The following is a 24,268-nucleotide window of genomic DNA, read 5'->3' on the forward strand; positions in this document are numbered from 1 at the left end:
CAAGTCACATCTGCTGGTTTACAAACCAGGAGTAGAAAAAGTGTCAGCATAGATCTCTGATGTGAAAAAAAATAGCAGGGAACATGCTTGAATGCTAAGAGTCCCGAGGGAGCTTGTCATGGGACACTGCAAAAGCTCAGAACTGCAAATACTATACAAAAAGATCTGTATGATTCAGCTCAGTTTTGAACGGAGGATTTTTCATTGTGCAAGACAAATGTGACAAAAACACACTCTTTCATCCGAGATTAATGTGTCATTTCCATGGTTTTTGGGGAGAAAAAATTGCATTGAAGTGGTAAGTGCAATAAACAAACATGTTTACCATACATTTACAAATAATAACTTAGAACATTTTCCTGTAATATACACTATTTTTCTTGCTTTATTTATAACTTGGGATAGGTTTTATAAAAATATCTGTACAAAATTAAGTTTTGTAACTGCCTGTAAGAATTTCTAGTTATGATCAATTTTGGTTTAGAAAATTCATGCGTTTCCATAAACAAACTATTCCAGTGACATGAAATTCTGTCAGAAGTAGCAAATTTAAGAGTGTGAAAGAGCCACACAATATCCCACTGGTTGTTTCCTAATTCTTCCAATCAAAATCTTAATATATCTTGCTACAACAAATCTTTTGCATTCTATGTGGTCAAATGAACTCTAGTTAGCGTTAAGGAAATATTAGGGCTACGTGTGTCTGGCAAATGGTAAACACACCATTTGGCCACGTTAGCTCCATTTATTGGCTATAGACATTGTGCGACACTGTTTCAAGGTCAGCCGTGCCCATTTTGAAGGTACTTTGGAAGTCCTGCTTAATATCTTTGAAGTACAGAGTTTATGAATTTCAGTGTAGAAGCTTGAGCAAAAAAAAAAAAAAAGATTAAAAAAACACAACCTGAAATTCCAAGAGGGAAAAACAAGTTTTAATTCAAATCACATTGAGAGGCTACAGAAATTGCCTGTAAAGATGGAAATAGTGGACCTAATTCATCCCTGCTGTACCACCATTGATGTTAACAGATTTACTGCAGGAATGATTTTGACAAAACGCAGTTAGTGAATTTTCTTTGGTTACAGGCCTCACACATTAATCCAGTAACTGTACTGCTGAGTTCTCCTAGTCAGCAACAGTGATTAAAAAAAAAAAGCAGCTTCAGCTTATGCAATTACATTCTTCATCATTTCTGTTGAATGCAGAGCCATTTTCTTGGCACTCGATATGAATATTTTTCCTCAAAAGCGTCTTTATAGGGGATATGCCATGTATCACCTGTAGTCTGTACCACACAGTCGTAACGGAAAGCAGGCTGTTGGACAAAGACAGATAAACCCATTTTTTTAGACTTTACACAATAAATTACTGAAGTACCAGTTATAGATAGTTATAACTTCCAACACTTACCTTAGAAATGTCCATAGATTAATTTCTTTAACAACTCTCACTTATTTCCTTACACCAAACAAATTCTAAATTTTCATACTGGTGGAAAAACTAAAACATCTTTTAGTATTTTGTGGTCTAAGAGTCATTATAAATGGTTAAAATTCTGTCTTCAATCTCCACCAAATAATGATTTCAACATAATGCATTCAATTTCTAGAAATAGCAAAATTATTGTTTTTCAATTAAATGAAATCATATGGGAATTAACTCAGGATGTGGAGTTTATAGGCTTGAACTGATAGGATTTAATGACATTATGACATTTTGTGTTTGTTCTTCCAGTGTACCTCTTTACAGAGCTGACTTGCTCTGTGATGAGGAGGATGTAAGAAAAGGGTTTATCACTAACGCTTTCAAGAGCGTCAAGTCAAACAAATATAGTAAACTATTTTTCTGGTCTATTATGTTACAGGTATACTAACTCAACATATATTACACAAATACAAAAGAAACATTACTGGTTGGCAATTACGTTTCTTAGAACATACTGTCACTCTGTATGTATAGTCCTGGAAGTCTACTTTCTCATGACAGTTTCCAGAATAACCTAGGAGACAGCTATGACTGGGAATGTCAATCATCCAAATCACTTGTATGGGAATTAAGATGTGGAAACTACCAGCCCTTTCGTACAAAAGAAAGAAACAAGGTGTAGCTAAAGCTGTGTTACTCAGGTAACCCTACATTCAGTATTTTGTTCCATAAAAAGAAAAGTACGTATGGTAACACTGAATGAAAGGCTGTCGTTCTTATAAGCCTGTATCTCTACAGTCTGTTTGTAATGAAGAATATTACTTTACAATTTTAACCAGAGCAGCAAGAAAATGAATCTGCATAGGTGCAGTATTCCTTTAAGTAGGCAATAACAAAGCAGACAGACTAGATTTATCAAAAAACTGCATGATATGGAATGTCATGTGATGAATTTTTCCCTAGAAAAATCTTAAAACAGCTGCACTCCTGTTAACGTACTGTTCATGGCTCACAAGGATACATGTCTCCCAGACAATAACAATAGTATTCTGCTATAAGATGATAGGATGCTTGGAAGACTGTAGTTTCTGCAGCTGAATACTGACTATAAACCTGACTGTTCTGGGCTTTGCTTCGTGAAACTTTATACATATGTTAGGCTAATATTACAGCAAATGCTGAAATACCTGTATTTTCCTGCTTCTTTAGAATAAGGATGAAGGAAATTCTATTGTACAGTTAGAAGCATGATATTTTATCATAGCACTACAGAGGAGAATAAGGTATTTCAAAGTTTAAAATAAATGAAAAAATATCGGCACTTATGTTTTAAAGCAATGGAAAGATTTGTATACACGAACATGCATTTACATTTACATTTTAAACATTTAGGCAGCATTTCTTGTCTTTTTGACAGTTTTCATGTTAGTGGCATGCTTTGCGAATACAGTGAATTTTCAGTAAGCATGGGAGTTTTGAGCCCATTGGTACAAATCCATTTCTTAGACTCCAACAAGAATCTTTTTGCTTCCATAGTTTGAAGTTGTGTACCTTTAATGAATATGCTCCGTGTGCTTTCTGATTGCAGCAGAAAACTTACCAAAAAATTTATATGCTTTCCTTCTGCAGAAGGGGAAAACACTATTTGGTGTCCACGCTGCCACTTACGGAACAGATGACGTGTCAGACTGTCGGAAAGACAAGCCTTGTGATCCCGGAGGAAGTCTCTAGTAACAAACTTGCAATGCTTGCCTGATTGAAGAGTGGCATATAACAAGAAGGCATCATCTTCAGAGCTTAACAAAACAAATGGAAAAGACAGATGCCATTCACGAGGCAGTAACTGGTTGCAGGAAATGAATCAAATGCTAATCTGAGATTTATTCATCGGCAACACTGAAAATTCCCACCACTACTCTAGTTCCCTGGTAAAATAAGGAACTTCTGCTTGCCACAGGGCACCAAAAGTTAGAGTGCAATAAAAATTAATTGCATACTACACAGACCATTCTTCCTTCCTATCACAATCTGGTAACACAAAAATACAATCTTTTGCCACATAACTTAACAGTGCTATGTGGAACAGAACTGCTAAAACACCTAAGGGTACCTCCAAAACTTTGTTGGAATACAAACAATCATCACAACTGATAATAAAGTGTAATGTAGGCAACAGCACAAATCTGTGAATCTTCATCTTTACATGCGTAAATATACCTCCAAAGGTACTATGATTATTTGGAAAATATATTCAACATTAGCTGCTATTAAACTGAAACAATTTTATGGATAAATCTCTAAAAATACATTTATAGTGGGCTTGAGATACCCTATACCTGGAGAAGTTGAGCAGAACTTTGCTTGAAACCACTTTTTGATTTCTGTGGATTACTGTAACAGTAAGTGACAAGACACAAGATTAGCACGGATTTCCAACCTGGGGTAACAGAGTCCCCTTTGTTGGTGCCCAGACCGCAGGAAAGAAAGCAATGTGATTCAACAGCAAAGAGAACAAGAGCCAGAACTGGAGAGGGGGTGAAGGAGAACAGATCTGAAACAAGGAGGCAGACAGAACAGACTTGGACTGGCTGTTGGGACAAGGAACTTGGTCAGAAGTTCTGGGAACTGGGATCACAGAAGAAATAGCAGAGACAGGTGAAGGATCAACAATGCCCGACTCAGATGGAGACTAGGTGGAGCTAGAACCGAAGGAAAACAGACTCATTATATGAGGAAAGCTGGGCAAGGAGAGGGGACACTGGGGCAGAGGCAAGTACCTAGTTTAGAGACAAGGACAGGCTTGACTGGGCAAGAGCAAGGGAGTCGCGCTTCTTAAATTAGAGAGGCAGAGGGTCTATTTCCACTTACAGAAATAGTCTCCTCCAGGAGCAGCAAGGAAGTCAGCGCTCCAGACTCCCCACACTCCTGGGCTACCAAGCAACACTGGCCAGGCATGAACTTCATCTCCCCCCATGCAGGGCTAACACAGAAGACCACAAATGTACACTGATGCTATCAGGTATTCTGTAAGTTCAGGCCGCTGTGGTCTTGGCACTTAACAGTTACAAATCCTAATAAACTATACAGATGTCAACATGATTCTAAGTGATGAAATTCTTCATGATGCAACTTTTAGTATGTATTGTTTTTTGAAGCAAGTATAGCAAGGGATATGTTTCTCTTTCACACACACAGAGCTGGAGATACTAGTAATGGTACTAAAACTACAGCTGTTTACACCGATTTAAAATGCACATAAATCAGGTGTTGATCTCCATTACATTTAGCCATTTTCTTAAACTTACATATTTTCAGCAAAGAAGAAGTCTGCCTTATTCTGCATCTCCTTCATAATCTCTCTTTTCCAATTTGAAGAGTTGATCAGCATGTGTTTGCGGCCCAGCACAAGCAGCCGGACATTCTCTTTTGCCAGGCAGTTGACAGCATCAAATAGCTGCAGAAAACAAAGCAAAACCAAAGATTTTCTTAGCTGTAAAAACAGACTGACAGGAAACACTTTCACATCTGTGTCTCACATTAGTGGGACTTCTAGCATACCCTCACTCCCCACAGCTCTTAACTGCAATACGAATTAAGTAGATAACTAATTTAACTCCCTAATAACAAAGAAAAACCAAACCCTGTTCATTATAGAAAGCTGCTCTCAAACACACAGACAATACATTGCTATTATAAACCTTTTCCAGCTCTTGCAGCTTGAATGACACGAATGAACTCAGGAAGAGTTGTATGGAGATTCCAGAAATTCAGAGTCAGCTGTAGGAACTGAATCACATTGGGATTTAAGTAATACCTACTTTTGGAAATGATTCAGCACTGAAGACTTCATTGGTACTAGAGGAGGACTGAGCCCTAAACCATACTGCTTTTCCAGCCCCACCTATTGTCAAAATAAGACAATTACATGTGATCTGGGCTGCCCTGTGGGGAAGAAGCAAGCAGCAGTAACAGGAAACCTGTGACCTCAGGACTAAGGGTTTATGAAAGGCACATCCAGACTAGCCTCCCACTGATGAACCAACATCCTGAGGTGGCAAATTCACTGCTATGCCAGCTTCTCTTCAGAGGGACTTTTCACCAGCCTCTTAGGGCTGTGCCTGTTCAGCAATAAATGCTTCTCAGGACAGGCACTTGTGCCTGTGGCTTTCCCTCCCCGCTTCACACAGACAGAGCTCATGGAGGGCAAAGGTTCTGGCTTTCAACATCCAGTTCATTACTGTGCACTGCTCACAAAACAATGACATTTCAATGCTGCCCAGAAAGAGAGAAGAACTGTTTCTTGAGACTGAAGCATCACGTTTGAAGGCCGAGGACAGTATGCTCAATCTCCAGGGAAAGGCGTTTCCTAGTTTTTACCTGTATTTGCTGCCACTATTTGTCAATATACAATCTCCTGATTTTTCTCTAATCCCTCTTCCTGCTTTTCTAGCTATTCCCTCTACCCTGTTATCTCTTCTCCCTGCAATACCTCCAATTGCCTTTCTCCTTCTCTTGCTCTTTCCCTTCCTTTCCCTCCTATTTGTGACCCTTATTATTTGGTATCATTATCTTTTGTTTCAAGGACTGGAAAGAATTGTTCTTCTAACTCTTGGGTACAATTTTACAATGCATTTAGTTTCATCTATCTGCAAGTAGCAGTGGAAAGGGGCGGTCCCACTCAATCCTCTCTTGAGCTATACATTCCCACTACTTCTGTTGCCTCAGCTCTAACAATGTCACAACTACCCGTGAGCTCGCTGATCCAACAAAAGAATTTTTTTTTTGCAGAGTTGAGCTTGAAGCCACACAACTGATAGACCTCAGTCAAAGGCGATGACTGATGGGAACACATCGCTGGAGGTGGTGAGGACAGAAAGCGTGGGACTGCCCCTCTCAGCAAAGGACCTGCAGGTGGATCAAATTAAGTATGCCATGAATCTGGATCTGAGAATCTGACAGAGGAGGCCAGAAGATTTTCTGCGTTAATTTTAACTGTTGACCTATAAGCTGCTGTTACCAACATTGACTCTGAGGGCCTGAAGGCTCTGTTTTCATGGAGACATAGGGTCTCGGTGCTAATGCAAAGCACAAGAGCCTAACAGTACCTATTGGAACTGGCTTCCTGCTTCCAGGAGATCATGCTGGACATAGGCTATTTCTCTGCATGCATACAATCTACTTTTCCGTGGTTAAAACAAACAGGACATAATGTGAGCAGGAAAAGGCCAAATGCAGTAACTTCTGCCTTTAACGGCAGGTAAAAATAAAAATGGCATTCTCTCCATTGCATGCCCTGAATCTTTGGAGATACATTTCAGAATTCTTACTGGAACACAGAATTGAAAGATACAAACAGAAGCCACCATTTTAATGTTACTGGAAAGCTTTCAAAGTAACTATATTAAGTAATAACATATCTTCTCGTCTATGTCACATAATTTATTTGATTATTAGATTATGAAGTTATTAAAAATTGAAAAACAGAAGTTCAGTTTTTCAGTATTGACATTTCTTTTTGGAATGTCTCATCTGGGCAGTAAAAACTGGCTCATCAATTTTACTTGTTTACGTCACTTTTACGTTCCGGTTCTCACGCATTGGCCCAGTCCTGCAAATAGTTGGATACAAATACCAAAGGAGAATTAAGTTTGTTAAACTGAGTTAATTAAACTTAGTAAAAGTTAGGAATGTACCTACTACATTCAAACACATTTTCATGTAGAGAAGTCAACAGTGAAGAAATATCAACTATGAGTAACTTAAGCAATCCCTTACAAATTCCAAATGAAAATACTTTCTCTTCTTGTGTAATGTTTTGCTACGTTAAGGGAAGGTTAGCAGAAAGTCATGTCGAAAAAAAGAAGTTCAAAAATTTTTTGAAGAACACTCCAGAAACTGATTCCGCAGAGTCTAAAATAAAAAACTTGACAGCAAGAGCATCCTGGTGCGACAACAGAAGAAACAACTCCTAAAAGCAGACTATGAGTCAAAAAGAGTCTCAGGAACATAGCTACACTAGTGATACTACAAAGAATTGCCAGTATTTGAACTGCTGGAGTTTACCCCCAATAAAAAAAGGAAACACATTTTAATTACACTTATGGTTCAACACAAAGGCAGCTGGATTTCCAGATAGAGATTGGTCAATTGCGGCTATTCCCAAGTTTATAAAAAAACTTAACTGGCTTGGATCCAGCTCCCTTAAGTCTTTCTTTCTGAAGGTTGTAACTAGTGGCACTTTGTACCTGTTAGTCACATGGACTTTCTTCTCCTACATATTATTAGCATATGAGGTTCTCTAGTATGAAGTGCTTCTGGAAAAAAATTGAGGGCTTGGTATAAATTAGCTACAATTTTGCAACGGAAAAAACTCAAAACAGGCTTAAATAGTAAAAAAATTAACAGGAATTGCCATTAAAAAACTTAGAAACTCTTGCTTGCATAACAGCACATTGTCTCTCCTCTACTTGCCACAAAGATTAACCTTTACTTACACAACTAAAACACAGAAGATAGTACTTTTGCTTTCACAAGATAAAAACAATTTTGTTCTGCACACTCCCTTGCCTGATGCAACTCTACTAAGGAGCATTTTATCTCATTTTAGGCTTGGGTGCTTAACAGGGACTCATAGAACTTATGGGGGGGTTTCCTAAGTACGTCTACTCCCACGCCCAGCTGCTTCTCAAGAAAGGAAGTCATGAGACACACAGTAACACCTGTTTCAGTCATAGAGGAAACTGAACATAATGCTGTTAACAAAAAACCAGCAGTAGTGATCTCTCACTTAAAAAGACACAAGTATTTTGAAGTTGTGAATCGCTGCTGTTCTGCACAAATCACTGGCCACACAACAAGGCACTAGAAGTACTACTGTGTTACAGACAACTATCATTGCATTCAGTCTTATTTTCTTCTGACAGGGCACATCAGGTGCCGTGTTTCTTTCTGAACTACACAGACAGTTTAATCAACTGTTTGTGAAGATCACTAGATCCTTCTCCAAGAAACTCATGCTCATTAGCACCTGCTGAATAAATTCTGCTTGCAATCCCTTTCATCATTTATCAGTTACATTTAAATTATTCCTGTGCTGTCCCAGTCTTCGTTTAATTAGATCTCCCTCAAGCTTCTCCTGAACCTTAACATTTTACTTACAATGCAAACAATTTTGTGTTCACAGCATTTTAGCAAACGACTCTGATGGAGCCAGGGTGCAACCACATAGAAGTATGAAAATACACACAGATCAATGGAAGAGTCAAAATCAGCTGTTCACAGATGTATCAGGTATCTCCCTATGTGGTTCTTCTAAGCACACTGCTAATAATTTTTCTATGATTTTTTTTCATTATTAAAAACAATCCATAATTAAATGGATGTATGTATCCAGTGTGCATGTTCTAACTCTGATTTCTGCACTCTAATCTGTGGATCAGTGAAAAACCAGCACACTTGTACAATACTCTGGCTGAGTGTATGCATTTATCTTTCCTTGGGACAGTCCCAGAGAGATGAGCTATCTCCCCACACGTAAATGAGTTCTTTTTTGCTTCTGCAGCAATGCCATTTTATGGAATTTCCCCTCCACCACCAAGCGCCTGCCCTCATATCACAATGCACCTTTTTTTGTTTTTTTCTTTTGTGCTGATATAATTGATTTGTTGGGCCATGTTGCCAACCAGATCATGGCCCAATCACAACTGCACTCACACACCAGGGCAGGAACTTCTGGATCAGAGGAGCTGGAGTGAAAAGTGGTAGGGAGGCAGAGCAGTAGGACAGAGAATGCATACTCCACAGGATCATGCTGTTGTTGAACTCCTCATATCATGCAAAAAGCCTGAGCTTTGCAAATATGAAATAAAGCAACCGAAAATGCTCTAACTGGCAGTTTTACATTTTAAAAATCAGCAAGTTGTACCTTAAAAGAAACCACTTTTCAGGTAAGAATAAATATTAACAGCTTCCCATCAGAAAGGAACTCTTCTATACAAATTCCTGAAAACAGTTTTGCAGTGACCCACATTCACAGTTCTGCACAATTTAATGGGGATCAAATATAGGAGTTAAGCTGGGAGACCAGGGAATCCTTGTCACACTGCAAGATTAATCGTCATTCTTTAAATTTCACAACAGCCTTATGAAGTAAATGCATAATTACATCTCCATTTTACACAAGTGCGTACTGGAGCACAAGGAAGACAGAATAATTACTCTCATACAAGGAACTATGAGCAGAGCAGGATAGAGAGTTCCTAAGGCTTCACTGCCAGTCACCCATTCTGATCACTAGATCACGCTGTGCCACGTGTCCCAGTTTCAAAGGTTAGCTTGCTGCAGGACAACCTTTCTCCTTGGACACTGTCGGTGGTTTCCCATTTGTCAGATGGGAAACCCCTAAACATTGCTGCTGGGAGGCACACCATTCAGTGACTCAGCAAAATGTTGCTCACCTATACAGGTACAGCATGGAGAAGTAATCACCCAAAAAAAGTTTAAATTGTTCTTAATGAATCATGTTTGGCATCTTCTAAACATTTGGTTTCACTAACTGCCATTTAAAAGCAAAACACACCTACAATCAGACATCTGCTAATAACAGCAACCAACTGCTCTATTATTGTTATTTTCACCTGTCGTTAGTGTGGCCTCCCACCCAGCACTGTAGCTGTGGAACTGCAGAGGAAAGCCCAACACTGACCACAGGTACAGAGCTGCCCTAAGTACACTGTCAGGTGGGGCTGAGCATGAGTATTCTCTCCAAAGGTTAGCAAGGAATCAGTTCCCACCATCACCACATTCATTTGACTTACAGTTTCATCCTTTTTAGTTCCCTTTTTACATATTATAGACAAAGAAGCTCAAAAAACCTGTGCACTTTAGTACCACACACAGGAGAGAGTGACACGATGTGAAGCGGGAGTTTTTTCCCTACAGCACGGCCAGTTACCCATGGAAGGCAAGGGTGCTGCTTGCAAGAAAGGCTGGACTTTCTCACTGAGCCTGGTAATTTCACCAAAGCAGATTCAATACCATTATCACACCATCAAACACAATGGAAGCTGCTTCTTGTATTCTCTACGTTATTGCTGATGACACAGTGTAAATTAGTTGCAAAGTCCTCTTTACTCAAATGCAGGGGCAGCACACACATTTGCTGATCCCCTACAGATTATCTGCCCCTGACTAGCTAAGGGAATAGCTACTTAGAAGGGAAAGCAGTAATGGAAGAATAAGTAACAGTTACTAAGCTTAATTAGCCTAGTTTACTTTATGGTCTTAAGACAGCTGACAGCTAAGTCCTGGGAATTATCCCTTACAACATTGGGGATCTCTGCAATACTGCAGAAACAATATTGTTGGGAATATTTGTATCCTGTGTTACAGTAGGAGTATTTAGACTATTGATGCAATACACACATCATCATGCAAAACTCTACCAGTGACAGCACTTCACACATCAATGACAGCAATCGCACAATGTTTAACATGTTTTAACCTGTCTACATTGACTCCACACCTAGAATTGACTTACCCTCTCTTGACACATTCACTAGAGAGATGTCTAACTCCCTATCACAATTCATTAAAATTTGCAGCTCATTTTTAGATGCCAGCTTTTGCTCTTGACTTTACAGTCACCTCTATTAATCAAAGGCAGATTATTGATTGAGCAGGAAAACTAAACCATAGAAGCAAAGATACCCAAGTTAATTTAATATAGATTGAGGATGGTACGGTAGCCTCAGTTTGCTCAGATGAGGTGATGCCTAAATATAGCTCTGCTGTTTGCAGAGTAAGTTTGTATTCAGAGGCATCCTGAGGATGCTTTTGCAGCCAGGTCCAACCTGACTGTGTACTAAGACACCCGGTGCCCCTGCACAGTCCAGTATTCCCACTGACTGGAGGACTTGGCTCAAGTGCAGCACTGGGTGAATGGTAGACATGTTACTTGCAGGTCAAAATTGACTACAAGGATACTCCGTGCACTGCGTCCAAGCTAATGAGCCCTCTTGAATCCTGCGTAGTGGGGAGAGCAAAGCAAAGTAAGCATAAACAGATTCAGCTCAGGTACCAAAGCAATAGCATAATTTGTATTTTCCTGTATTCATGGTACCCTGGCTATTACTCCAGTAACGGAGAAATCTTTAATTACAACTCTACTTGATTTCAGTCAAAGGTGGAACCTGCTCAAAATAATCTCTGAAACAGTTCTGAAAGTAGAAGTAATATGTTTGTAATTAGGCTCTGACATCATATTTTGCTGTATTATAAACTAAAATTTCCAATTTCAAACAAACTTGAAGAGCCACCCCTGTTTTTTATTCTACTGAGCAGCTCAGAGAACAGCACAATACAAATCAAACCTGTGTAAATTAACTTCAGGTTTGGAAAGACTGTTACAAATTTCTCCTATGCAACATGAAGACAGGGATAGTTCCCTATCCTTCCCAGCAGAAGGGATATTTTCTAATATATAATCTAATTACAGCCGTATCCTGCTCTGCCTTTGTCCCAAAAGGCATGACAAGTAGTGATTTGATGGATAGTGAAGCAGTACTTCTTAGGATAATTAACAGAATCAAGGCAGGACGCATGCAGGGACTGAAGAAATGTATACACAACTTACTACACAGAATTTAAATTGTGTGTATGACATGAAGGATGGGGAGGCAGGAGCAGGATCATCAGATGGAGGAGACACTAGTTTTCTGGAGTCTGGCTTTTCAGAATGGATTCTCACTTCTAAAAGATCTCAGCCACTGTGTCAGACCTTACACCTGACAAACCTTTTAGTGTGACCAGTCTTGCTCACACTTTTTGAATGTCACTCCTTTTGAATGGTAGCGTTTTCATCATCATTATCTTTAGATTAATAAAGGTCAACCATGAATAAAAGAAAGAAAAATGGGTAGTGAAAATAGGTAGCATAGCATGTTATTAAATGAACAATGCCAAGAACTCTGGAAATGATGGTTGGAGAAGAGACGGACAGTTCGGGAATTGCTGAATTTTATAGTTTAAATTGCAAAAGAGAAAAACAGGCAATTTTTTCTGACTCTTACAGCAATTCAAGAAAAACATGGACAAACAAACATTCTTCAGTTGCATAACGGCATTTTTGGAAGCAGAATTTTGTAAGTCACTACAGTGCCAGCCAAGTTTCTCAATCCAAAAGTTTTGTTAACCAACTACAATACCATTTTCTTTCTAAATCACTTACAAAAAATGTAATGTTGGTTTAAACATGCAAGCAGACCCTTTGATGTTGGCTCAGCAATTATGAAGTAGGCATAAAGATGGAAGAGAAAGAGTGACTCTGAAATCCAAAGTAGCATTTTGATAAGGCAGCAACTGGGAAATGTTCAATTCACAATTAACTATAGCCCAGTCCTAGCAGCTGTAAGTTTTGTATTTTAATTATGGACAGGCAGTAAAATGTTTCCTTTAACAAATTTTAATTTTCTGAATATCCTCCCTTCTTGAGTCATGTAAAAGGGCAAAGTTATTTCTCTTTTTCTGATCTTTTCTGAGATTTTTTTTCTATGTAGCTGATACCATTCTATACTTCTATCTTTCCTCTTACTCATCTTCTTTCTTGCAACAAATAATAAATACTAAGATCTTGACAATGCATATGGGGCATCTTACATGGACTCTTTTTTATCTAGACCTCTCCTAGGCACTTACTGTTTTGTACTAAAACCTGGAGATTTGCAAAGTATTAGAAAGAGTTATCAGTATCAACCCTCCACACCAAGCAGATAAGCTAAGTGATTCTGTCTATCTGTGATTCTACAAGAGTAGGAAAATAAATATGTAAAAGCTGAAAGGACATGAAGTGTTAACTGTGCATTTCCACCTATCAATAGTATCCTTTTTTCTCATCCTTTAATTCTTTCTGCCTGCACTGCTGTTTCTTCAATAGTATTTTCTTACTGGTCACTACATATTGCTTCATTGCTCCAAGTACTATGTATATCATCTTTATTTTCATGAGGAAACAAGTTACATAAAAATGAAAAGCTATGAGGTTTTACTTTTTTTTGTATAGGCTTCAGAAGTGAAACTTTACCTATCAGAGCCACTGACTGTAAATGGAATAATTCTCCCAGCTGAATTCACAGCTTCAGGGGTCTGCCATCTTTCACTGTAAATCCAGTCTTTGCCATTACATTGGTAGTCTCGCATTTCTATTATTGTAGCAGCTATATACAATGACTTAAGGCCATTAGAGACTTTCTCTTACCATTTCTCATTTTAGAAAGAATGTAAAAAGCTAGCTATTAGAAAGGAACATTTGTGAACTAAATGCAGCTGTGCCAGTCTTGGCTTTTCACAGTGTGGGTCGGAAGTTAGATTTAAGTACTGAAAATCCAAAATGTGAGCAGGATCTCTGGGTGGTAGTGGCGGCAGCAGTGGGGTGTTATGAAAATGAAAGCACAAGCTTGACTGATCTTTTCCATAGATAGGAAATAACTTGGTGCAGGACTGAAATCTGCTTTGTAAGACTGAAACTGACAGTTTAAAAAGATACCAATATTTTAGCTGTCACCACTGTCCTATGCAGATGTCTGCACAGCATCACTGACCTAGTCTGATGTTAAGTGTTTTCCCGCCTCTCCAATCCGTGGTTCAAAAAGTCCCAGACGGTACTTTTATTCTTTGAGGAAAGGTGCCACAGCAGCTGGGGAGGTCACTGTTACAGAAGGCACAGGCATGATGCTGTTCAAGACACATTAAACCTATGCTTCTGCAGTGACATCCTATGTTTAAATAAACTTGATAGTTCCACAAAAACTTTAAATTAAAGACTATTTCTACACTCACAGGTCAACAGGCTTATCGTCCAGGTAGAATGATATGATAACCAAGGAAACCCATCAGTAAATTGATTGCAGTTGAAAAAAAGAATTGAACTACAACATGCAGCAAACATTTATAACACAATTTTCACACTGCTTTTCTTCTGTTTCTCATTAGTACTCTTCTCCAGTTGCCTGCTACAGATTACTATTCAGAGATAAAGAGGTTACCTTCAAAACCAATTATTCCAATAAGAACAATTTTGCAGTTCTTAATACAAATAAATACATTAACAAACAATACTCAAGTGAGTGTTGATTTCTCTTTGAAGGTCAGAAAGATGAAAAATTTGTTTAAGAGAACATATAAAATGTTCTTCTTCAACAGGAAAAAAATCAGCAGAATCAAACTAAAGCACAAAGGTCTGCAGTGGAGGAGCAGCTGTGCGGTCAGAGTCAGGCCAGCTGCCCTGGGGTAGACAATGCATGAGGGCTTTCAGCAAGGAGGGACCAAGGAAGGAATCTGTTTAATACTGGTAAGAGCATAACAGGTATTTACCAGGCTGAAGAAAACTTAGGGGACTTTCATATACACCAGTACACCTTGCACTGCCAGTCCCATGAGGCAGAAGTTCAACTGTCTCACTTGGATCAAGGCTGCACACCCTGTTAAGTAACATATTGTTCCTTCAAAACCAGCAAAAATCTGATGCAGAGTGTATCACAAGTGAATGTAAACTATGGGTCAGCATTATTTTTCTTAACACAGTCATTAACTTTGACTGTACATCACTGCAGACTCATGCCATTTTACTACTGGGAACACTGCAGGCAATATCTATGCCTGGAGATCCTAAGCAGTGAAGGTCTGAAAGCCCCCCACAATAGCTACAATCCACAAGATCTAATTTACTTCAATGCTTTTAATATAACTTTATTGATAACAGTCTGCAATATTGAATAGCTGGACACTGGGCAGGCCACAGTTTTATCTAAAGTATTTTTCTTTAACTCAGGAGATAAGATACAGCAATTTGACAAACAGATAATATTGTCAGCTCCTACAAATTAATTATGGATGATACTTAGCATTTGTCTAAAAGCTCCACCTCCTGGGAACAACTGGTTATATGAAAATCTTTGTCCACTTAGTCATTTTTTGCCCCTGTAGTCAAGAGAAATAAGCTTGAGGATATGAAAATATGACCATCAGAATGGCTTGGACAACAGAAGCCGAGTAAGAACCACCCACCCCCTAATTTCATAAAAGGATCTATCTTTTGTAAGCAAATTTTGGTTTGGGGACTCAGCACTGTGGTATCCAGGTATCTGTATATGACTATACCAGCCAGCACCTTTGAGGAATTTTGTTGCATCTTTCCCTCCTTTGTCCATTTCCACGGAAAGAATGCAGATAGCCACCTAAACCCCTGGAGCACCCAGGACCAAACAGCAGTGCTCAAGTGCAAGACAGCACTACAGTTTCAGAAGTATTTTGTTTACCAGATTTATCAGGCAGCTAAGAGTTAAAACTCTGTGTCATATTACTGGTTATGTTAGCTAGGCTGGCAGAGTGAATGGGCTTATGGAAATGAGAGTGAGTGGGATGAGAAAAAAGAAATCCCTAACCTATAGCATTTGTATTTCTGAAAGCCCATTTGGGGATGCCCATTCAATGGAAAGTTAGAGCTTTTCACTCCGCAAGGCATGACAGTATAAAGATACATACGTACCAAAGAGAAGTGAAAATGTCAAAAGCCTCCAATTCTTTTATTTAAGCCACTTCCTTTAACTATTGAGACTTAGGGCCATCATACATAAATGGATTTGAACAGCACAGTGCAATGTTTTACATGGTTATCATGTAAATGACTTCACATGCTGAAAGCAGCATAGTGACATTAACATTAGACAAGCCCAGGATAACTACTCCTAATAAGGAGTAGGGTAAATCAACATCATTAAGACTGACTGGTTCTGCTCTGTGACTACCTGCTTGCAACCTTCTTACTACTACTTCATTCTATTTACCCAAATGTGTGTCAACTTAGGGCTGCGGTGGAAGAAAACTCGTATCAATCAATCAATCAGGTAGCAGTATAGGTAGTATTCAAGCAATACATATCTTCCACTGTGCTTTCCTCAAACTTGCACTGAATGTAGAAGCTCAAAATTCCAATGAACCACAACTCTAATAAGCACATGCATCATACTTATACTTCTTTTTGTTCAGTGTATAGTGTAAGCACTACCTAGTTTACCCAAATATCAGACAGTTAGGAAATAAACAAGGAGAGAAGGCATCAGCAAGGTTGATCTTCCCACACTGGTATACCACGTAAGGCAGGAACAACTCCACAGAAACAGTGCAACTGAACTGGCTTTTAACTTCTGTTAGAGAGCTTATTGCACACAATGTACATAGCTTGCTCACGGAGCCATGTCAACATGACTCCTTGAAAGTTCAAGACTTGAAAAGATTCAAAATATTAGAGACAGAAGAAATATTACTGCCAACTCATTGTTTCCTTTTTGGCGATCATAGAAGTGAACAGGTAAATGGATAAATACTGGACAATGATGAAGACAGACAAAAGCATCACTGGTATTTCCTGATTTACATAAAAGATTAGTTGGTATCGTCAATATGACAGAAGCACAGGTCCAGTTTTAACAGTCACTACAGGAAACATTGTGCAAGGGTAGGATAATGCAGCAGCTAGAAATGGTAGAAATGATTTGGAAAGATTAGACAGAAGTATCAGTTAATACTTCATAAAATTGGTTGGAAAACAAAGTATATTATATTTACATAATTTTGACAACCTCTTTAGCTTCTGACTCACACGACTCATTATAACTTCAATGCATGTTTCCAGATAGAACTGTGAAAAGAACTATTCAGATCATTAAAGAGCTGACTGGTGAATAATAGATCAGGAATAAACAGCATCACAAGCTAGTATATCTCTGGGTGGAAAGGAAAAACCAGTAGATACTTGTAAAGATTAGTATGAAATATGTAAATTATCTGAAATAGAGAATTTCTCAAGAAGAGGAAGGTTTCCTAACAATGAGAGAGGGCAGTAAGTACAATGCCAGAGATTAAGCATTCAAAGTGATTTAAAATGTAATTATTTGGGATCATATTTAGGAAATAACATTTATAGAATAGAGAATATGAATGTTTAATTGATGGAGATGCACATAAAAAGGAGAACTCTAACACAAATGATGCTTTATAAGGTTATTTTTTCATCTAATGTTTTTCAATTACTAATTTTTAAGATCTTGAGGTGGGCATCTTTCTTGGAGGACGGGGAGGCTCATTTTCAGGAGATCCTGCAACTCAGGACCTCCTCTGCAGTTTATTTCAGCTTGGGTCACGTTGCTATGACTTTTCTCCCAGAAATCCCTGTATTTCCTGGAGTTCATTCTATATGACAGAGTAAGAACCCATGTAGATTAGCATTGCCTGTGTAGAAATCAGCCTGTGGGTTGTTTTTTTTCCTGAAAATTTGAAGAACAGCAGCGGCAAAGATAGCCATAGCTTTCTTATTATGTTCTGGGTACTGGTATTCTTACTACATCACTCCTGTTCCTCACATGATACCAAGCAACAAAATCATTTACAAGTCCCAGCATGTATGATAACAGCTTAATTACATTTTGTATGGATAGATCAGGTCTGATTACAACCATTAATAGACACGCTTGCAAAGCTTCTAGGCATTTCACATTTTGTACTATTCCAGACCATGTTTTGATTTAATTGATGGTGGGGAGTTAGACAGATGATGCCAAATCACTGTTCCCTACTCCTGCTATCTCTGTTGCTATGTTGTAATTTAACCACAGCAGAGGCACACCACACATCATCCATGGGAGACTGCAATGGATTTCTGCAGTGGCACACACAAACTCCTAAACCTTTCTGAGGTGCAATTAATTTTCAATTTTATTTAAAATCTTATATTCATCCCCTCTCTTATACTTAAATAAGGGGAAAAAAGCTTATTAGGAATTTTCATGCTATGACAAATAAGAATGTCTTTTAAAAAATACTGAAAAAATCCACAGGAAACTGGCTTGTTATATTAACTACAGGTAACCTGCAAGACCAGGATACTTCAAACTGAGTTGCTCACAGTCAAACAGGAGATCACCATTACACAATAAAATGCTGGTCTCCTGAGTCCAATTTGAGGGGCTTACTCTATAGCCCAATAGTAGCCCTGACGGTCATCATACACACCCAGGTAGAACAAACACCCTATCAAGAAAGGAACATAGTTAAAAATGAAAAAGAAACAAAAATCTGTGTGGTACCTATCTTGCACAATTGCATGCAATTTTTTATTCCAGACGATTTATAAAAAGAATATATGCTAGTTATCTGAGAAGGTCTGTAAAATGGCAAGTTAGCTGGAAAGTGCAAATTGGGACTATTCACCAATTCTCAGCACAAGCAACAGAGGCCGTCATAAAAAATTAACAGTCAGCAGGTTTAAAACAAACAAAAGCACATGCATTATCATATCCTATATAATTGCGGGACTCATTGCCACAGGATGGTTTGAAAACCAAAAGCAAACATAAGCTGGGAAGGTAATTAAATAAATTCATCAAAGGAAACTCCATCAATGGCAATTAAACTTGCTAGTCAGGATGCAACTTCTTCATCCAGAAGTTCCTAAATAAGTAACAAAATCTGGGAGACTGTAACAACTGGAACCATCCCTCCAAACTTGTCTTCTTCTTGCACTCCTAATCCACTTCTGACCACTGTCTTGATTAGACAGGTTAGATACTTTGGTTTGAAACAATACAAATACTCTTATCTTTTTAATAGCAAAGAGGATAAAAAATTTTCTTATCATTTCTAGAAACTGACTCCACTTATGGCATGATTCTGACAGCAGCCTACAGAGAAGTGACGGGTATTTGTATGAGATCTCCTCTTTATATTAGCACACATAAACATATTAGTTTATTATAATTTGATATAATTTATATTCACACCACAGATAAAGCCACAAGTCTGAGTTAGTCGGAGGGCTATTTTATTTTGACTTTTATTGCCCTGCCTCCTTCCCCATTCCCTTGTTTGGAGGAACTGCACAAACATACCCTTAAATAGGTAAATTAGATAGCACTGGTCTCCTAGATTCAAATAGGAGTTCCTATCTCCATGTTCCAGACAACATGAAACAATCAGTTTATGAAGAGATTTAGATTAAAAGCTGTGGACAATTGTACTTGACTTTCTATGTGTCTAAGATTACAAAAAATAACATTACTTTAACTTTGGTTTTAAACTTCACTGCAGGTTATAATAATTTTATAACCTCAATTTAAATATATTTAATTACCTATATATAAATGTCTCTTCCACTCTTGCTCTACAAGTAGAATGCAGCTAGAGAAAATACAACAAATGCAGCTTAATGGATTGTTGGATCATTAATCAGCATGTCAATATACTGAAATCCCTGTGAACTACTATTCAAAAAATTTAGGCTTTCATAACTTCATAAATAAATCCAAATGCAGTTTAGGTTTTTGTTTCATTGTACCTTTTCTCCTTCAGACAACATAGCTTCCAAATATGTTTTCCTTCCTACTTTTACTAAAAATAGCGTATCAGATGCAAAAGCCAAGACTGAACCAAAAATTGATTGTTTTTCTAAATATATAAATAAATCCAGATGTACATGAATGAATGCAATCGTTGTTCTGAGGATTTTATCTACATTACCTTTAAGACGACACTAAAAAACAGCATTTCTCGGGCTCAAATCAAATATTTATTCTTACACAGAATTGGCCTGTAATAACCCAACCTTCTCATTTTCTGGTCTGTTTCCCGTATTTTAATAGCACTATAGTCTCTCACTATTATGGAAACTTGCCATACAAGAATCACTTCTGAAGAAGCAGTTTAGTTCCCTAAAGACCAGGTTTCCGATTTGGAGGCCCAGCACACCTCTTACTGCCACACTGATAACAATTCCATGATAGGTGAATCAGTCAGGCTGCCCAAAGAAAACTCATCTTGTGGTCTGGTTTCTAAGGGAGAAGTGAGAACAGCAAGACTGAAACTCATCTAGTTCAGAAGATACCTTCATTTGACATCATCACCCAGATTTTAGCAGGGCTTCTCTACAACATACAACAAACAACCTGTTGCTACAGTTACCAAGTTCACTGGGACATGAATCATCAAGGCACGTTCATTCTGCTCTGCTGAATTTCAAGCTTATATCCCTAGTGATTAGAAGAATTCTTGTTATGGAAGGTATGACGCAATTTCCTTCATAAAAAAGGAGTGCTTGCGTGGCTCGTGTACTTCCCTTAACTTTTGATTTGCTGCTATTACCAAATACAAAGGTACAAATTATAAATACCAGACAGAAACTGATAGAGATCGTTAATTTAATCACATGGGGTTTATTCAGTTTTATAGCCAGCAACAGAAGTTGCAAATAGTAAGGGGAGGAAACATAAGGAAGTATCTGACTTTGGGAGAAAACAACAGGGAGAAGTTGTTAAAATGCCTGATAGTCAGGAAGTTAAAGGCTTTGAGAAAGTTCCCCTGTACTCACAGGTAGCCAGTCTGACTTCGTACTTCTGTTCTTAAAAAGTCCTGTCTACATCCTACTCAGCCCTCCCAGTACTGCAGAAGCAGCAAAGGATGTTGGAGCATACCCCTATGGGAAGAGCCAAACCTCGTGGCTCAAGGTAAGTAGTCAACATCTGCGTTTACTCGGTGGAAGCATACGTGCTGACCACTTGCAGGAGCTTCTAGAACCTCTGACACACTCACACCCAATACACCTTCACTTCCTGTGTACTGGTATACAAAGTTGAATATATTAAATGCTCTTTTCTATCTCTTTTAGCCACACACAGAAACTGTCAGGTTTCAGAACTGCAAGGAGAAAAGGAAGACTTGCAGGCCAGGCCTTTCCCCTAGGTTTCACAGGCAAATGAGTCTAGTCTCCCTCACCTCTCCTGAGAAGCTTAACAGCCTTGCTCTTTTGGATTTGGTGACCAAAATTTTTGAGATTGATCTATTCTATATTAGGATGGTCCCAATATAGGAGGAGAGGGAAGATTTCAGCATATCACTATCAATCTCTTACATGGCTTCGGAGAAGAACTTGACTCAGTCCACCTGCTGAGATATTCAAGGAACCCCAGAAATTAACTGATGAGAGATGAATGCAATGCTGAATGTTCCAGTCACATATCTCTAACACTAAAAATAGGTGAAGTTTCCAGGGTACCCCTTAGTGCTTGAGCTCCTTTCTCTTCTAAGATCATGTTACACAGAGGCTGAAGGTGATTTTCAGCGGAAACACCAAAAATCTTCATCTTTATAATTTGTGCAATAAAGGAAATGAAAGTATAGGTCTGAAGAATGAAACACATGTTGCAAAGACAGAAACCTCTCCAACCTTGAGCAACAGGGCAAATGTTTCGTTACTGTGGAAATGCAAACTTGGACTACCATTAAAAGACAGACAAAAAAAACCCCAAGAGATGGAAAAGGCTGGGAGCAAATGAACAAACAGATGTCTGACTGCTTTGTTGAGTAGTAAGACAAGAGTTGGTGGGAGGAAGAATTGATGAACTGTCACAGTATGACAAATAAGACCTCTGTTGGATGTATTGATTCTGAACAGAGCATGACTCATGGATCTACTTAATTCTTGCTTCATTTACAGACAGTAAAGTACTTGAACAAATCACAGATGCTGCCAAATGAGTCAAAGAAGAAAAAAATTGTTTTCCATGCATGACTTTTTTTGGGTCAAATTTTTTAATAACTGTTTGTTTTGCAGGACAGCTCATACAGCAGAGCTCATATTTTGTATAAAGTATCACTGTCTCACTAATTGAGCAGTTGATCTCTCATATGCGTGTTGCCCAGTTAAGACAGACTTGAAGACTGGGAAAAATTACCACATGAAAACCTGAGCATATTAGTACATGTATTTGTCAACTATATATGTATGCACAGGTGTTGATTTCTTTGTGTGTTTCATGGCCTCAAGATAATTTTCAGTAAGCGGGACTCAGGAGAGAAAGTTTTACTTACTATTTTCCCAAAACACTATAAGCTCCTATACTACTACTTCTTCCCCTTTTTTCCATCATAGATGATTTATAGGCACAAGAGAAGATATTTCAAAGAAACAAAATTGTGCTTCAAAGTTGATGTGGGTTACTAACCTAAGAGAATGATGGGTCATAGGTGCCTTGTTTTGGGTTTTTCCCCCTCTTTTTCAACTTTAACTTCATTTGAAGAGTTATTATTTTTGTTTTGATATTTGAAACATGAGCCTTGAAAATGTGAATAAAGTGCATACCAAAACGATGGTTCTGAGCTGAATTTACAAAGCTAAATTCATCAAGGTTCTTCAATTCTGTGGCCACAGTTGGGCTTTTTTCAAAAATTGAACAAGACCATTCACCATTTTCCTGTAGACTAGTACCCTGCATCCTGGTTCTCTCCCCTATCCTGATGAAACGTCCTTCTCACTCCCAGCTTTCCCTTCAAGGCTGTAACCTCACTCTACCCACTCTTTTCCATACTGCTGAAGTAGGTAGGGAGCTCAGGAATAACTACTACAGAACTACTAGAATAACTAAAACTATAATATTAGTTTTAAACTTTGAATCCCCTTGATAAATACTACTTTAAAAATATGTAACATATGGAAAACTAAAATGCAATAACCTGTTCACACATTATTACTATGCTACTTGCAACCACACAATTCATCTAGTCAAAGAACGCTTCTCCAATTCAGAGAGCAGCCTCCCCTCAACAAGTCTGCTGCTTTTACCCTGGAAGAGACAAGAAATAGTTGCAAGGCATGTCCTGTCCCCTCCGTGTGTCACAGAGCACCCCCAACTACAGCAGTCACAGCCTGGCTTTTTGTGGCAGCCTGTGAGGTGCAGGAGGGGAGGTCTGGTGGCTTCGCTGGCAGGAGCTGACTGCTGCTGCTGCAGACGGGAGGTTTGGTAGGGGTGGCATGCCAGCTGCTGCCACCAGACTGGGATGGGAGGGGAACAGCAAGGATCTGGCTTTGTCAGCTGTTGTACAGGCCTACTGCAATTTACATGGGAATTACATGAACTTATGTAGTCCATTTATAGAAATGCTGATTAAGTTTGGAAGCAACCACTTTGAACTATCTGCCAAGAGCAAAAACTATTCCTTTGTGCATTGTCAGCCTTAAGGAACTCAATCTGGAACTATTTTACCAATCTTTTAGATGTCCAAGTTCAATACAGAGATTAGAGAGGGTAAAGTTAGGGCAGAGCTGACCCCAACTGCCAAACTGTTTGAAGAAGAGAATTGTGAGTTAGCTTTGATCCAACACACATTTGAAATATATATTCAATTACGTCTAACACCAGATGGGTACAGCTAAAAAAGGAGCTGGCTGCATACCTCATTTATGATATAGCAATCTCAATGTAAATTAAAAATAGTGAAGTACTCTTTAAATTGCGCTTGCTGATAGTGTTCCCTCACCCCTCTGTCGCCCCCCGCCCCAGCCCTTTACAGCCTAGGGGTAGCTGGAGCACAGCTCGTGGTAGTTCCTTCACTCCTCTCCTGCAAGCAAAGCAAGATGCTCCAGAGCTTAGATATCCTGCTTGCACTTGGATTCCCCCTCACTTCCAAGGAATACTTCTACAGAAAATTGTGATAAACAGGAAAAAATACATTTAAGAATCATGTAACAGTTTGTGTTTACTAAGAGAACCGGACAATTAGTGTGTGGAAATTCCCTCTCTTGACCTTTACAAGGTGAAAGATGGGGGCACTACAGGGAGTTACGACAGCAGAGGACAGGGAGTCCCATGTGTCATTGTGCTAGCTAAGGATTTATGTAATTAGATACATCTGGAGGAAAGGATTAACTCAACGTCATAATACAGCCTGAATCAACTTTGCTTAGTTAAACTGCAAGGATATCTCAGTTTATAAACTACCTTGTTTGCAGTACAAACAGTG

The 24,268-nt window shown here is 38.6% G+C and overlaps 1 protein-coding gene across 1 annotated transcript in view; it reads right to left on the reverse strand.

Moving 5' to 3' along the window:
- Positions 1–919: 919 nt before the first annotated feature.
- PRORP (protein only RNase P catalytic subunit) overlaps positions 920–24,268 on the reverse strand; it is a 51,600-nt gene continuing 28,251 nt past the window's right edge. Inside the window, exons 5-7 of the mRNA XM_009808616.2 lie at positions 4,732–4,880; positions 3,027–3,222; positions 920–1,316 (exon numbers count right to left, since the gene is read on the reverse strand). Of these exons, the coding sequence (XP_009806918.2) occupies positions 1,188–1,316; positions 3,027–3,222; positions 4,732–4,880 (474 nt within the window). The 3' untranslated portion in view covers positions 920–1,187. The remainder of the gene's footprint in view (positions 1,317–3,026; positions 3,223–4,731; positions 4,881–24,268) is intronic.

This window comes from Gavia stellata, chromosome 7 (assembly GCF_030936135.1).
Source record: "Gavia stellata isolate bGavSte3 chromosome 7, bGavSte3.hap2, whole genome shotgun sequence".
NCBI classification, from domain to species: Eukaryota; Metazoa; Chordata; class Aves; order Gaviiformes; family Gaviidae; genus Gavia; species Gavia stellata.